The 13,988-nt window shown below is 54.6% G+C and overlaps 1 protein-coding gene across 1 annotated transcript; it reads left to right on the forward strand.

The window, feature by feature from the left end:
* The first annotated feature begins 280 nt into the window (after positions 1–280).
* On the forward strand, positions 281–12,998 carry LOC141740561 (techylectin-5B-like). The gene is made up of 6 exons (XM_074579441.1): positions 281–712; positions 7,037–7,259; positions 9,134–9,271; positions 10,709–10,925; positions 12,136–12,331; positions 12,852–12,998. Exons 1-6 carry the CDS (start codon positions 281–283, stop codon positions 12,996–12,998), a joined length of 1,353 nt encoding a protein of 450 aa, XP_074435542.1.
* Positions 12,999–13,988: the final 990 nt, after the last annotated feature.

Genomic DNA, 13,988 nt, shown 5'->3' on the forward strand with positions numbered 1-13,988 from the left:
AGGGGAAACGCCTCCCACGAAGCTGGTGGAGCCTGGCCAGGAGAACAGGGGATCTCCCGCTGGAGCTGGTCCCAGCTTGGTGGCCACGGGGGGACACCAGGGAGGATGCTCTATGGGGACAGACGGGTCCCTTGCCTACAGTGACCCCTTTGGCAGGAGCTCTGGGATCCCTACGGATGTTCGGCTCCCACAAAGCTGCAACCTCACCCGCTAGCTCTTGGGAAAAGAGCTGGTGTTATGCCCTGGGGATTCACACCTTTCTCCCCGACGGTGTTCGATGATGAGACACGTGGGGTCATCCCCGGGGACCATCCTCACCTGCCTGATGGAGGTCTGCCCCGGCACCAGCTCTGCCAGGGTGGGTTTGCTATCCCTCATCCTCCTGGCCACGCTGAGCAGCCCCTCGCTACAGAAATCCCTGCCCGCGGCGTACAGAGACCACGGGGGTCCCCAGGAGGGCACGGGACTCATCCGGTGCGGGGAATACAGCAACCAGGTGCTGCCCAACGGCCGCTGTAAGATCGTGGCCACCTTGCCGCAGGGGGACGAGCAGCGATGCCCGGACATGTTTCGTTGCACCGATGAGGTGTCCTACTGGCTCCACGAGAACGAGGAGCGCAAGCAGCAGGTCCTGGAGCTGCGGGAGCTGATCTCGGAGCTGCAAGAGGAGCTGAGGAACCACCGTCACCGCATCAAAGTCCTTGAGCTTCAGGTAAAGGGCTACCTTTGGCAGACCGCCTCCATGTGGGTGCCCATGGTCCCTCCCCATGGCCCCTTCCAGCTCCCAGCAGTTGCAGGGGGCGGACACCCGGTGAAGCATATGGTGTTGTCCTGACCATGGGCTGGGACTTCCCTTAAACCCCAGCTGCTCCCACTGTGATGGCTCAGGAGCCTTCCAGGGCTGATCTTTCTTAACATTTGCCACAAACCCTTCAGTGTTTTATCTGTGCTACCTTCTCCGTCTTCAAGCCTGCCTAGGGGGGTTGCTGATCCATCCCATTGCCCATAGCAGGATCCCAGATTAGACCTGGAGTTTTGGAAGGACCACATCTCTGATGGCCATGGCTGAGCTGGAGAAGCCCTGACCTCCACCGTCTGACACCCTTCCTGTAGTCTCCTTTTCTGGTGCTCATCCCACCCCAGCTCCATCCACCAGCCTCGCAGCCTGAAGCTTCACGTTTATACATTTTTCCAACCTTGTTTGGCACCTCTGAAGCTCTCCGATGTTTGGCACTGCCACGGGATTTTGCCCGGCAAACACTTGCCTTGGCTGTCGGCGGTGGTGAGCAGCAGCTTGTCCGGGGTTGTAGCCAGGATCAGGGAGGGAGCAGGGTGTGTTTTTGCTGGCTGTCGGAGTGGTTTCCCAGCTAAGATGTCTCACTGGGATGTTGACAAGGTGCACAGAGGAACAGCACGGCAGCAATCCACTGGTGTCAGCTGGAAGAGCACCAAGACCACGGGGTGAAGAGCACCCTTGTCTTTGCTCTTGGAGGAGACGAGGTCGGATAAGTTCTACGTCTGGGGCTGATTTATTCTCTATTTGGCTTCCTTTCATCCTTGCCCTTGGGCTCCAGGTTTGGAAAGCCTCCTTGGAGCAGCCTTGCAGGGAGAGCGAGGCTGTGCCGGGGGCTGCAGGGCTCTCTTTGAGCGTTGTGATGGCCACACCGTTGGGTGGGCGTCTTGGTGGGAGCGAGATGTTCCACTGCACCTCTGCCGTTTTGTCCTTGCACTTGCACTGGGACAAGCTGTTGCAATAGGTCTTTGGTGTCCTGACTTCCCACATCCATCCCCTGGTGATATTTTGTCCCTTAGGACTGTTCAATCTGTCCTTCCCCAATCCCAGCTCCCCGCGCTGGCTCCAGACATGCTTCTGTGCTTCCTGGAGCTGCAGCTCTTTCACTGAGCTCCTCGTCTCAGAGCTGAGGAGGGAGATGGATGATAGTGCTCTAAATATTTTCCCTGCAGTGTTCATCCTCTTAATCCAGTCTTCATTTCCAGGCTCTGAAATGACCCATCTAAAGGCAAGGTGTTTGGTCTAGGGCGGTTGCGCAGGGTCTCTTCGGAGTCAGAGGGAAGAGGGAGGAGAACCAGTCTCCCTTTGGAGATGTGGGTTGCCTGGTGGTGGGTGTCGAGGGAGCTGGGTTGATGGCCTCCAACAGGACGCTCGGTGGAGCACAGGCTCTCAGTCCATCTAATATCCATGCCCAGATCCTGCACCTCCTTACGCTGCATGTCGGTCTCCTCCTGCTCGCCAGCTGGTCCAGCTTGAATTTTGCAAACGAGTTACACACACCCAATCAAATTGGCTGGGGAAACACAAACACTCCCAAGTCTTCCCAGCTGCTGGTGTTTAGACCCCTCGCACACGCACGTGCACGTAGACATACACATACGCATGTATATCGTATGCATACACATATATACATGGCCATGCATGTCCACCCTGACCTAGACCTGTGAGCCCCGTGGCCCACGTCCCTCCAGCTGCCGGCATTTAGACCCTGCAGCACTCACACATGGGAGAGAGCGAGGTTACGCTGAAAAAATAAAATCTAAGGCAAGGACTGCATAGGAAGAGGAGACAGAACAGCAGGCGGACAAGGGCACTGACTGGCAGCAGGTTAAAGCATGTCCAGCCCTTTTGAAGCCCCCCATCTCTCCATTTTCCTACACTCATTCCCCACCCCACCCACCCTGACCCTCCATCCCTTCACCACTTTTCCCCTGAACACCCCAGAATAAGTCCCGCAGAGTCCCACCAGCCCATAATACTCCTGATAATTGTGTGTACCCCTTCTTAACTGCTGCAGGGCTCAGGTGGACCCTGTTCAAAGCCCCAGCAGGTCCCTTCCTGGCCCATCAGCAGTGGCTGAAGCCTCTGCTCTTCCTAGTTGTCTCCCTTCTCACCTGCCTGGCACATCCTCCGTCATTTTTTGAAGTTTATTATTCCTTTCCCTGCTATTTGCTAATTTTTTTTTGTACTGAATCAGCATTAGACAGAGACTGGGTGCTCTCACAGCAGAGCCGATGATTGGCAGCTGGGGAGAAGCTGGTGGAGAGGGATGCTTCTGGAGCAGCACCTAAGGGTGGGATTCCTCTCGCCCACCTCCCATGTCTGCCATGCAAGGGTGTCTGTGGGATCCAGCCCATCTCGTAGAGATATGAGCAGTGAACGCAGACATAGATGCTGCTAGGACCACTTGGATGTCTCCTGGAGGATGGGATGAGTTGGTGGAGCTTGTTTCTCCTCAACGGGAGCCCAGGTGAGCAGTTCTGAAGGAGCTGTGGGTGCTGTGGGGTGCTGCTGGGCTCCTCACCCTACAAGGAGAGCAGAGGGGCACAAGGAGCACCCAGGTGTCCTGGAGCAGCCAGGTCCCAGGTCCTACCTAGGTGTCTCCAAGTGGTTCTTACCTGGGGGACAGTGGCAGCGACCTCCGTGCCACCAAGATACCACCGCACTGAGAAAGGGGACATCCTCTGAGATCTTCTGAGATCATCTGTAGAGTTTCAGCCCTCGACTGGAAAAGACCCTGAGCACCCAGCTTGGACATTGGCCCTGCTTTCTGCAGGGGGGTGGGCTGGAGACCTCCAACCATTTCTTCCAACCTCCATTTTTTTCCATGAGTCTTAAAAACAACACGGTGGGAGGCCCAGAAGAGGAAGGAAGGAAACAGAATCTGGAGGGCTGGACAATGAGTGTGTCCTACCGCCCTCCAAGCACCGTCAGAGGGGAAAAGCGAGAAGCGAAGGTGAGCGCTGCGGAGGGAATTACGGGTGAACGGAGGAAACCAGAGGCAGCCACGGCTGCAGAGCCGCTTCTCCTCCGCTCCCCGCTGGCGCTGGCACTTTCCCGTCAGGAGTTTTCCCACTGCATTGTCCTGGCCCAACTTCCCAACTCCTGTGCCCAGCCTGGGAAGCTGCTTTCCTCCCGCATCCCTTTGCATCTCCCAGGAGCCGCCCTGCCGAATTCCCTGCTGGGGAGGTCTCCTCCGCCTCCCTTCCTCCCACCGAGGAGCTGTTGCTCCCTTAATCCGCCTTCATAAATCAGCTGCCGGCTGCTGCTGGTTGGTCTCCCGGGGGTTTGCCATCACTTATTTCTCCGGGAGCTTGGCGTGGGCTCATCTGCCTGAGCGGAGACGTCTCTCTGAGCTCAGCATCCCTTTCTGAGCTGGGTGAGAGCCACAGGCTCTTCCAGGTCACAGCTCCTCTCCGCCTGACGGGGACACCCAAGTTGGGTCAGGCGGGTTGACCCCACCACTGCCATGCTTCCCTCCTCCCGCTGCGATTTAGGGAGCAAAAAAGAACCCCCTCGCCCATCCCTCCCTTTCCATTTGTAGTCCTATAGCTTTTCCGTGGCTGGGGAATGCAGAGAGCAGGATCCCGCTGGGCAAAACTACATCCCCGTTTCCCGGCAGCGCAGGGGGATGCGGGGGTGGGAGCAGCGTCAGGGCACCATCGCGGCGGTCGGGCTGGGCCGTTTTTAATCAGCAGCAGGAAAAAACTCCAGGTATCAAGTGTGGAGGAGGGGACTGTCTGGGAGAAAGCGGCACGGGGTTTACCGGGAGAGCTGCTGCGTGGGTGAAGGGAGCTGGAAGAAGCCGGTATCGGTCACAGCTCGCAGAGCAGGTCGGGGGGATGGCTGATTTATGGTAGAGCCGGAGACATTGCCGTCCTGAGCAGGAAAGCATCGTGTCGTTGCACGCCGTCATTCCCACTTTGCTGACCCTGCCTATCCAGCGGCTCTGGATTTTGGGGTAGAGGCTTGATGGTTTTTTAGCAGCGTCACGCAGGCACTGCTCAAGCAGCGTTGGGAAGGATATCGTAAAACCATGAGTTACTGCTTCAATAACCCAGCAGCAGTGACGCCATCTCCGGGGAATAACAAACCAAGACCTGTCCCGGCAGGAATGGGGAGTGAGGTGTGAACCGGGTCCTGGGAGCAGCTGGAAGGGAAGAAAATATCCTCTGGGCATGTGAACCCCTTCCAGCTGAAGGACATCCCCAACCCTCAGCAACACCACTGCAGTTTTGCAGGCAGTGATGAGTCAAGTGCCAGATCTCTGTGTCCCCAGGGATATTTAATAAAGCCACAAGCTTGGACGGACACTTGAGAAATCCAGATTTGCCCCTGATGCTGAGGACAGGGAGGTGAGAAAGTAAGCTCACTTGTTTTTACAGAATGACGGAATGGTTTGAGTTGGAAGGGACCTTAAAGTTGATCTACTTTAAACCCCCCTGCCCTGGGCAGGGACACCTCCCACCAGCCCAGGTTGCTCCAAGCCCCGGCCAACCTGGCCTTGAACCCCTCCAGGGATGGGGCAGCCACAGCTTCTCTGGGCAACGTGGGCCAGGGGCTCACCCCCCTCACACCAAAGGATTTCTTCCCAATAGCTCATCTCAATCTCCCCTCTTCCAGTGTAAAACCCTTCCCCCTCGTCCCACGGCTCCCCTCCCTGCTCCAGAGTCCCTCCCCAGCTTTCCTGGAGCCCCTTGAGGGACTGGCAGGGGCTGGAAGGTCTCCGCGGAGCCTTCTCTTCTCCAGGCTGAACCCCCCCAGCTCTCTCAGCCTGTCCTCCCAGCAGAGGGGCTCCAGCCCTCCCAGCATCTCCGGGGCCTCCTCTGGCCCCGCTCCAACAGCTCCGTGTCTCTCCTGTGCCGAGGCCCCAGCGCTGGAGGCAGCACTGCAGGGGGGTCTCCCCCGAGTGCAGCAGAGGGGCAGAATCCCCCCCTCGCCCTGCTGCCCACGCTGCTGGGGATGCAGCCCAGGCTGCGGGGGGTTTCTGGGCTGCCAGCGCACAGTGCCGGCTCCTGTGGAGCTTCTCACCCATCAACACCCCCAAGTCCTTCTCCTCAGGGCTGCTCTCCATCCATTCTCCACCCAGCCTGGATCTGTGCTTGCAATTTCCCCAACCCATGTGCACGACCCTGCACTTGGCCTTGTTGAACTTCATGAGGTTCACAGGGACCCACTTCTCCAGCCTGTCCAGGTCCCTCGGGATGGCATCCCATCCCTCAGGTGCGTTGATGGCACCACGCAGCATTTTCAGGGTCTTGGAGTGGCTTGTGAGCCCAAGCGGGTGATGGAGGAAGAGATGTCCCGATGAGGGGACAAAGAAGGGCAGTGCTGATGGAGAACCAGCATCCCTCAGAGCGGACGGGGGCCTGGGACTGATGGACCCTCGGGAGGGGTTGGGGAGCTCAGTGTAGAGCTGTCGCATTGCCCAGGGGAGGAAGGGGGGGTTCCCAGGCTGCTGTGGGATTTTGGAGGTGCTGTTCAAGGCTTGCTCTGCCATCTAATGGACAGGGAGCACTGAACAAGAGAGGCGAACGTGTCTGCACTGACTGCATCTGGGCCATGTTCCATGCATGCTGGTGGGGCTTGGGGTGTCCATCTCCTGGTACGAGCTGTGGGCATCTCCAGCCAGCTTTACACAAGATCAGAGACCGGCTTTCCTAAAAACACGCAGAAAAAATGGTCATGAAAGGAGCTTGAGTCCTGTATCACACACGGATGCCATCATTCCTGTTATCAGGACACCAGCTGTTGCCCAAAAAGCAGGAGGTGTCTCATCACACAATGCGTAGATAAGCTGTGGAGCTCCTTATGAAAACATTATATGGTTCAAGGGGAGATTGGACAGCGTTTCGGGAGGAAACTCCAACCCTGGTTGCTAAATAGGTAGAGGCCACATCCATGTTGCAATGGGTTGCAGACTGGGGGGTGTTTGGAGAGGAATCCTGTATTCTTGCCCTGCTCTTGCAGCCCTTGGCTTGCCTGTTCTTGCCCTGCCTGCCCCAGAACCTGGCAATATCAAGCTGCCCGTGGCTCCCACGGTGGGCTGGGGGCTGGGATGGGGCTGGAGGGTGAAGGGTGAGGGTGTGAGCACCATCCTTGGGGTCCTTGGTCTCTGTCGGTGCATGCAGCGAATGCTCCTCTGCCCTCTTGCTCCCATCCATGGGGGTCTCGGGTCCATGCCCCTGACTCTGCGCCGGTCTCCAGGCATCCCCCCCATCCCACCTTTCTCCCTGCCCGCAGCACGAGGAGGCGGCTGGCCGCAACCACAGCCTGGCCCAACGGGTGCAGGACCTGGAGCATCGGTACAGCGAGGCCAGCACCCTGCAGCACATCCAGGCCACGCTGCTCTACGACATGCAGGCGCAGATCAACAACATCTCCGTGCTGACCGACTGGGCCTGGCGCAACCCCACCTGCCTCGGCCCCGCCGAGATGCGGCTGCAGGAGGAGATGCACCATCCAGGTGATGGGGAGGTGCTGGGGCTGGCTGGGAGGGGGAGCTTCACCCTTACAGCCTCTCGTGAGGCAGGTTATAGAATAATAGAAAGGTTTGGGTCTTGAAGATCATCTTAAAGATGATCATTTAAAGATCATCTAGTTCCAACCCCCTGCCATAGCATCCTCAAAGGAAGTCGCCGGTCTGTCACCAGCCTGCAACCTACGTGGGACCTCCCAGCCACCATGCTCTCCAGTTGGTGGGCTGGGATGTCGCAGCTCTTCATCCATCATTCCCCCTGGGATTTACATTCCCATCCACCAGGAGCGTGCATCGTCTGCCAGTCCCGTGGTCTCATCCTTTCTGTGTGCTTCGTGGAAGGGCCATCTCCCACGCATGCTCCCTGCCTTCCCTCAGGCTCCTGGCTCTCCCAGTGATCCCAGTCCGGTGTCCAGGCCACGCTGTGCTGCGGGCTGGTCTAGCTGTGTGTGTAAAAGGAAGGGGAACCAGCTGTATGACCTTTGTGCCTTTCTTTCTGAGGGTGGGATTCATCCCACCAGGGAGGCTCAGCTCGCAGGTGAGGATGCTTCATGTTGCGTGTCTACATATGCGTGTCCCCGCGTAAGCTGGATATTTAAGATAATGAGGCAAACAGCGCATGGACCAAGAGCAATTCAACGTGCTCTTTCCACTGCTATGACTAGTGTCTCAGTTCAGCTGATATCTGGTGCCACCCGAAATACTCCAGAGCATCTGGGACACCCATATAAGCCTGGCGGATACACGAGAGGACCTACATGGGACTGTTGAAAGCTGAAAGACAGACAGGATGTCCCAGGGCATTTCAGATGTCACCGTGCAGCTCTGTGCAGACAAGTCAGCTCAGCCCCTGTGGTAGGTGATAGAGGGAGACAAGGAGAGTGGCTCTTCTCTGCTCTCCCATGTAAAACCAGGAGGAACTGCCCTCTGGAGAAGCCTCTGAGGACTAGCTGAGACCCTGCCTGAAGTATAGATGGCTGGTGCCAGGTGAAACAAATCCCACCTGACATATCCCAGTTAAAAAAGTCTTTAGGTTCTCCAGAATGATTTTGATGCCTTTTCCTTGTATGACAAAACCCACAGAGGCAGTTCGGGGGAAGAGAAACCTTCTGCTATTATCTGCACCAACCGTTGCTGGAGAAGCCGCCTATACTTTATCAACGGATAGGACCTTTTTGGTGTGAGCCTGACAAAACTTATCTTTGTTCAGTCTGGAGAAGGCTCTGAGGAGACTTTGTAGCCCCTTCCAGTGTCTGAAGGTGGCCTACAAGAAAGCTGGAGAGGGATTTTTTACAAGGGCATGTAGTGACAGGACAAGGAAAGATGGCTTCAAACTGGAAGAGGGGAGATTTAGATTGGATATCAGTAAGAAATTCTTTGGTGTGAGGGGGGTGAGCCCCTGGCCCAGGTTGCCCAGAGAAGCTGTGGCTGCCCCATCCCTGGAGGGGTTCAAGGCCAGGTTGGCCGGGGCTTGGAGCAACCTGGGCTGGTGGGAGGTGTCCCTGCCCAGGGCAGAGGGTGGCACTGGGGGGGCTTTAAAGGTCCCTTCCCACCCAAACCATTCTGTGATTCTGTGATTTCTGTGTTGCCATTAAAAAAATAGTTGAACTGAAGACTGTTCCCCAGCCACAACATCCTTAAGTGCAGATCTGCGCTAACGAACCTCATCGCTAATAAGCCCACCACACTCAGGCATGAAGCCGGCGTGCTACAGAGGTTTTCAGCTTCAGAAGCAGCCCTGAATCTAGGATTATTTGTCCGGCTCGGCATCATTATTGCGTGTAAACTGTGCTGGTTTTGGTTGCGTGCCCCTTCCTCCATGCTGTGCACTAACCGCTGTGTCTCTCTGCTCTCTCGCTCAGAGGTGAAGCATGCCAGGAACTGCCCCATCGACTGTGCTTCCGTCTACTACAATGGGCTCCGGCGGTCTGGAGTCTACAGCATCATGCCCTCGGTCGGTGGGATGCCCATCGAAGTGCTCTGTGAGATGGACACCGAAGGTACTGCAGGAGGCGCCTACGTCATCTTCCAGCAGAGCTTTGGGTGGGATTTGTCTAACCTGAGAGTTGTGTCTTGTATCTGAGTTATTCTAAGGCTACTTTATTGTCAGTGAGAGCAGCATCTCCAGAGGGACTCTTCTCCAGGGACAGAGGACTCGTCCTCTCTGCTGGCTGTAGAAGGGGTTTGGATGAACAGTTCAAACCAGACATCATGGCTGGGATTCAGCTGCTTAAATACAGGGGTTTAGTGCTCTTGGAGGTGTCCTCATGCATCAAAGATATTTGCAACGCACTAGTGGATATGACACAGGGCTGAGGGAAACAAGCCCTTCTGGAGTAGCAGCTGGTCACTGAGGGGTGTCTGGAGCATCTCTGGGAAGTTGAGGGGGCAACCGCTAATTGTAGCTGTGCTGAATTGAGGAGGTGGGAGGTAGACTCTCTCCCACAGGTATTTTGGAGTGTAAATGAGAGAGAAGGTGACCTCCCCACACCCTTGCTGTGCAAATATCCATACGGACGGACCACACTAGTGTCATCCTGAGGCACAAACTTACTAACAAAATTAGTTTGCAACCCTTGTGTTTTGGAAGAATGATGGAAATCGTCAGGGAAATGGGGTGGTGGATTGTTAGTTGTTAGACACACAGCCCGGACGGATGTGTCACATCCACACATCCCATGCTGGAGGAAGGGGTTCAGCTCCCCACGTGTAGGTATCTCGCCTATTGGAGGATCTAGAGGTGATTGCAGCTTTGGGGTGCACGTGCTCATTAAGAAACAGGCTGTTCAGACAACATGGTCTCTGTTATGTCATTACTATTATTTGCATGACCATCAACACAATTTTGGACAGTGTAGAGTAACAGGCTGTACAAACAGCAAATAAAAAGATGGCCCAAGTCCCGTGTCCCCTCCCCACCCCAAGTTTACAGTATTGGAATGAAATAAGAGCGGGATTTGAACAGATGGGAGAGCAGATGGAGGCAGTGAGACAATACTGGGAGAGCTCGTGTGCCTCTGTGGTGCTGCAGGAACAGTACATATTAATCTCCAAACTCCAGGATCTCTAGTTCGTTCCAGTCCCAAAACATTAGCCTCCCGAAAACTACCATCTCTCATTTAAAACCACGTTAAGGTCTGGAATGACCCTCTGGCAGCCAACAGGGGAACACCATCACGAACCAACATGGGAGAGGTGGAAGACTTTCTTCTTGAGCTACGATGGGCTCAAATGATGCTTGAGTTTGATAAAAGTGATATTTTATCCCCATGCAGCAACCCACACTGTATTTTGCCAATTGGTGAGAGGGCACACGACAAAGAGACACCTTGCTGAGCTGTAGGTGGATCCTCAGAGGTTACACGAGCAAGGGGTCTGTCTGGGACCCTTGGACGCTCCCTGCAGACTCCCATTTTATGTTATCTCTCTCCTGGCAGGTGGGGGCTGGACAGTCATCCAGAGGCGTCAGGATGGCTCAGTTGACTTCAACCGAACTTGGAATGAGTACAAGGAGGGTTTTGGGGACCTCAATGGCGAATTCTGGCTGGGCAATGAGAACATCCACAAGATGACGAGCCAAGGGGACTACTCTCTACGCATCGACCTGGAGGACTGGAACAACAAACACAAGCATGCCTTCTACCAGGTCTTCAGGTAGAAAGTGGGATGGCCTTCCCTGGTTCTCATAGACGTAGCTGGTTCAATGCCAGAAGACCTTCAGGCATGGGAACCCCATTGTGGTCAGGGTGACTCTGTCTAGATGGGTCTTCAGACTGGGCCCAGGTTGTCTATCCTTTCTTCCCCACCTGGATTTGGCCACCAATTTTTGCTCCAGGTTGAAGCCTGGGTGTGAGCTAGCAAATGTGCAGCGTCATTCGGCCATGGCCAACATCCACAGCCCCAGGCTAAGGGAGCTGTAGGACCCAACAGACAGTCCCCAGCTGATTAGGGGTATTTTTTCTCAAAAAATTATTGACCTCTATGTTAAAAACAGGGTTTTGAACCCTGTGGCCTTGTTGGGTAGGTCCTCCAGCATCTCCCTGGTTTAGAGTCGTCTTTTGATTTTTACCCTCTTTACTCATGGCTTTTACTTGCTGGGCCTGATGTAACGTCCTTCAGTGTCCAAAGCCCTTCCTGGTGTTTTATTTATCTATACCACACCCTTTCTTAATCAGGGATGACCAGGTCTGTCCAGACTGTCACAGATGAACTCCTCCTCTGTCTCTACTGGAAATGCTTGTGGTGACCATGGAGTAAGCCACCATGGGAGGATGTCCAAGGGAGCATGGCACCTTATGGACACTTGAATCTCGAGGGCTTTGAGTAGACACCAAAAATGATGAAACTACTGGGGAAAAAAAAAATCCTATTGCCTGAATGTGCCGTGGAACCTCCTCCACCAGCAGATGTGTGCCCTGAATGGTCACCCCAACTTTTCTCATCAGATGTCACCTGCAATGGCAATGACCTTCACCCTTTGCTAGCCCAGGGGCAGATTACTAATTAGCTCAGCCAAGGTGAAGAACGGGATGCTTGTTACGTGGAGAGGAGGCGGTGCTGTGTAATTAGAGGGATTGTCTTGCCAAAGCTGCCGCAGTCCGACCTTTATTGTGGTTTGAGAGTCACGGTCTGGTCTGCCCAGTTCCACCCTATAACAAGTGCCCTGAGTCATGAGAAAATCATGCACATCCCACAGAAGGGAAAAATAGAACATCTTCGGCTTCTAGAGATGATGAATCACAGCAGGGAGGCTGGCCAGAGCAGCTCGATGATTGCTAGGTGTCCACACCAGGAATGCAGTACCCAGGTTGGAAAGGAGACCCAAGCACTCCCCATTAAACAGTCCCACCTTTGTTGCTTGCAGCATTGAGGATGAGGCAAACTATTACCGCCTGCACGTGGATGGGTTCAGCGGGACGGTGGAGGATTCCTTTGCCTGGTACCACAACAAGAGGAGCTTCAGCACACCCGACTCGGGGAACATCTGCGCCGAGATTTCCCACGGAGGCTGGTGGTACCACCAGTGCTTCTTCTCCAACCTCAACGGGGTGTACTACAAGGTGAGGTGGAGGGATGAGGGTGTAAGGTGCTTTTTCTCCAACCAGTGCTTTTCTCCCAACCTCAATGGGGTGTACTACAAGGAAAGGTGGAGGGATGAGGGCACAGATGTTAGCACATGAGGTCCAGGGCTGGGAGGAGGCTGTTGGTCCTCACATCATAGCAGTCCTTCCTGGCTTGACCAGCTTCTGCTCTCCAGGGAGGGAACAAAATGAGTGCTGGGCACCAAGGCAGTCCAATCTTTCCAGTGCCATGGGCCAGACATGAGTATTGAGACACCTCTGCACGCTGGGGTTTGGGACTACATGGTGGAAACTTGTGGTACGGGTGGCTCATGCAGCCTGAGATGGATGGATGCCAGATCCATTGGGAAAATGTTGGGCTTTACATGCTCTTTTCACCCCATCCTCATTAAGCTCTTTGCTCCGGTGTTTCAGAGCAATTGGTTTTCCAATAATCCCATCTGGATGAGGCTTCCATGCATTTCCCATGCCTGACCATCCTTCTTTCTCTGCACCACAGGGCGGCCGATACTCCATTAAAAACCGCAAGGTCCTGGGGCCGGACGGTATCGTGTGGTACTCATGGAAGGACACAGACTACTACTCCCTGAGGAAGGTGGTCATGATGATTCGACCACGCACTTTCCGGCCCCACCTCTCCCCGTGAAGGACCCTGGGATGATCTTCCTTTCACCTCATAATGAACGTTGAGAAGAGAGGGCTGGAAATAGCTTGCTGTGAGCAAAAACTGATGCTGGAGATCCCAGAGGGGCCGAGCCACCATGCTGCCTGTTTGCTTTTGGGAGAATTGAACCAACAGCAGAGGTGTCAAGACCTTCAACAAGTATTTCGGTGGTGAAAGCTCTCCTAATAAAAATGGAGGTGATTTCTGAGAAGGGCTTTGCTAAGACTAGTGTGTGGCTTGCCGGTTCACTGGGGAGCATCAGTCCTTGGTAGGTTTGAGCATCCCCAAGGCTTGAGACTTAATGGAGTTGACTGGGTGATGGGAATTGGCCACACGCTGAGGCTGGACCTTACGTTGAATGAAGACGTTGAGTGCTCTGGCTGTCAACCCAGCGGTATTTTAGAGGGAAGCAAAGAACCAGCAATCCTGTATGAGTTTTCCACGTGGGATGTGATGGACCAGTTCTTGTGCCGTATGATGAGCCAATCTCCAATCTCAGGAGAGTTACTCCATTCACATCACTGCGTCTGCAGGTCCACCACCCCAGGGATGTGCTAGGGTGGCTCCAAGGTGCTGAGATGGCCCCGAGGAAAGCCAGGGGAGCCAGGATGCACCGCCCAGGGACGCCATCATGGGCAAACGAGGAGGAAGGTCTGCAGTGGCCCTTGCCTTCTCTGGCAGGGATTGTGTTACGCACGTGGACATTAGCTAGCTGCCATAATAATACTCCAAATGAAAAGATTTCAAAATAAAAAACGCAGAGGGTTTTCCATTTTCTATTCCATTTTCACCTTTCTGCCCTTTTTCTGGCAAAGAACTTTGGATGGATTTTCTATCCACCCTAAAAGTGGTCTGCAGGAATGATCAGACTTGATGATTTTAAGTCTTTTATTTACTGCCTTACTCTGGATAACGAAAGTTTGTTGTTGCTGTCTTTTCATTTTCCATTTGTAGCTGCAGCGAGAGACCCTC

Source organism: Larus michahellis, chromosome 3, assembly GCF_964199755.1.
Source record: "Larus michahellis chromosome 3, bLarMic1.1, whole genome shotgun sequence".
Classification (NCBI taxonomy): domain Eukaryota; kingdom Metazoa; phylum Chordata; class Aves; order Charadriiformes; family Laridae; genus Larus; species Larus michahellis.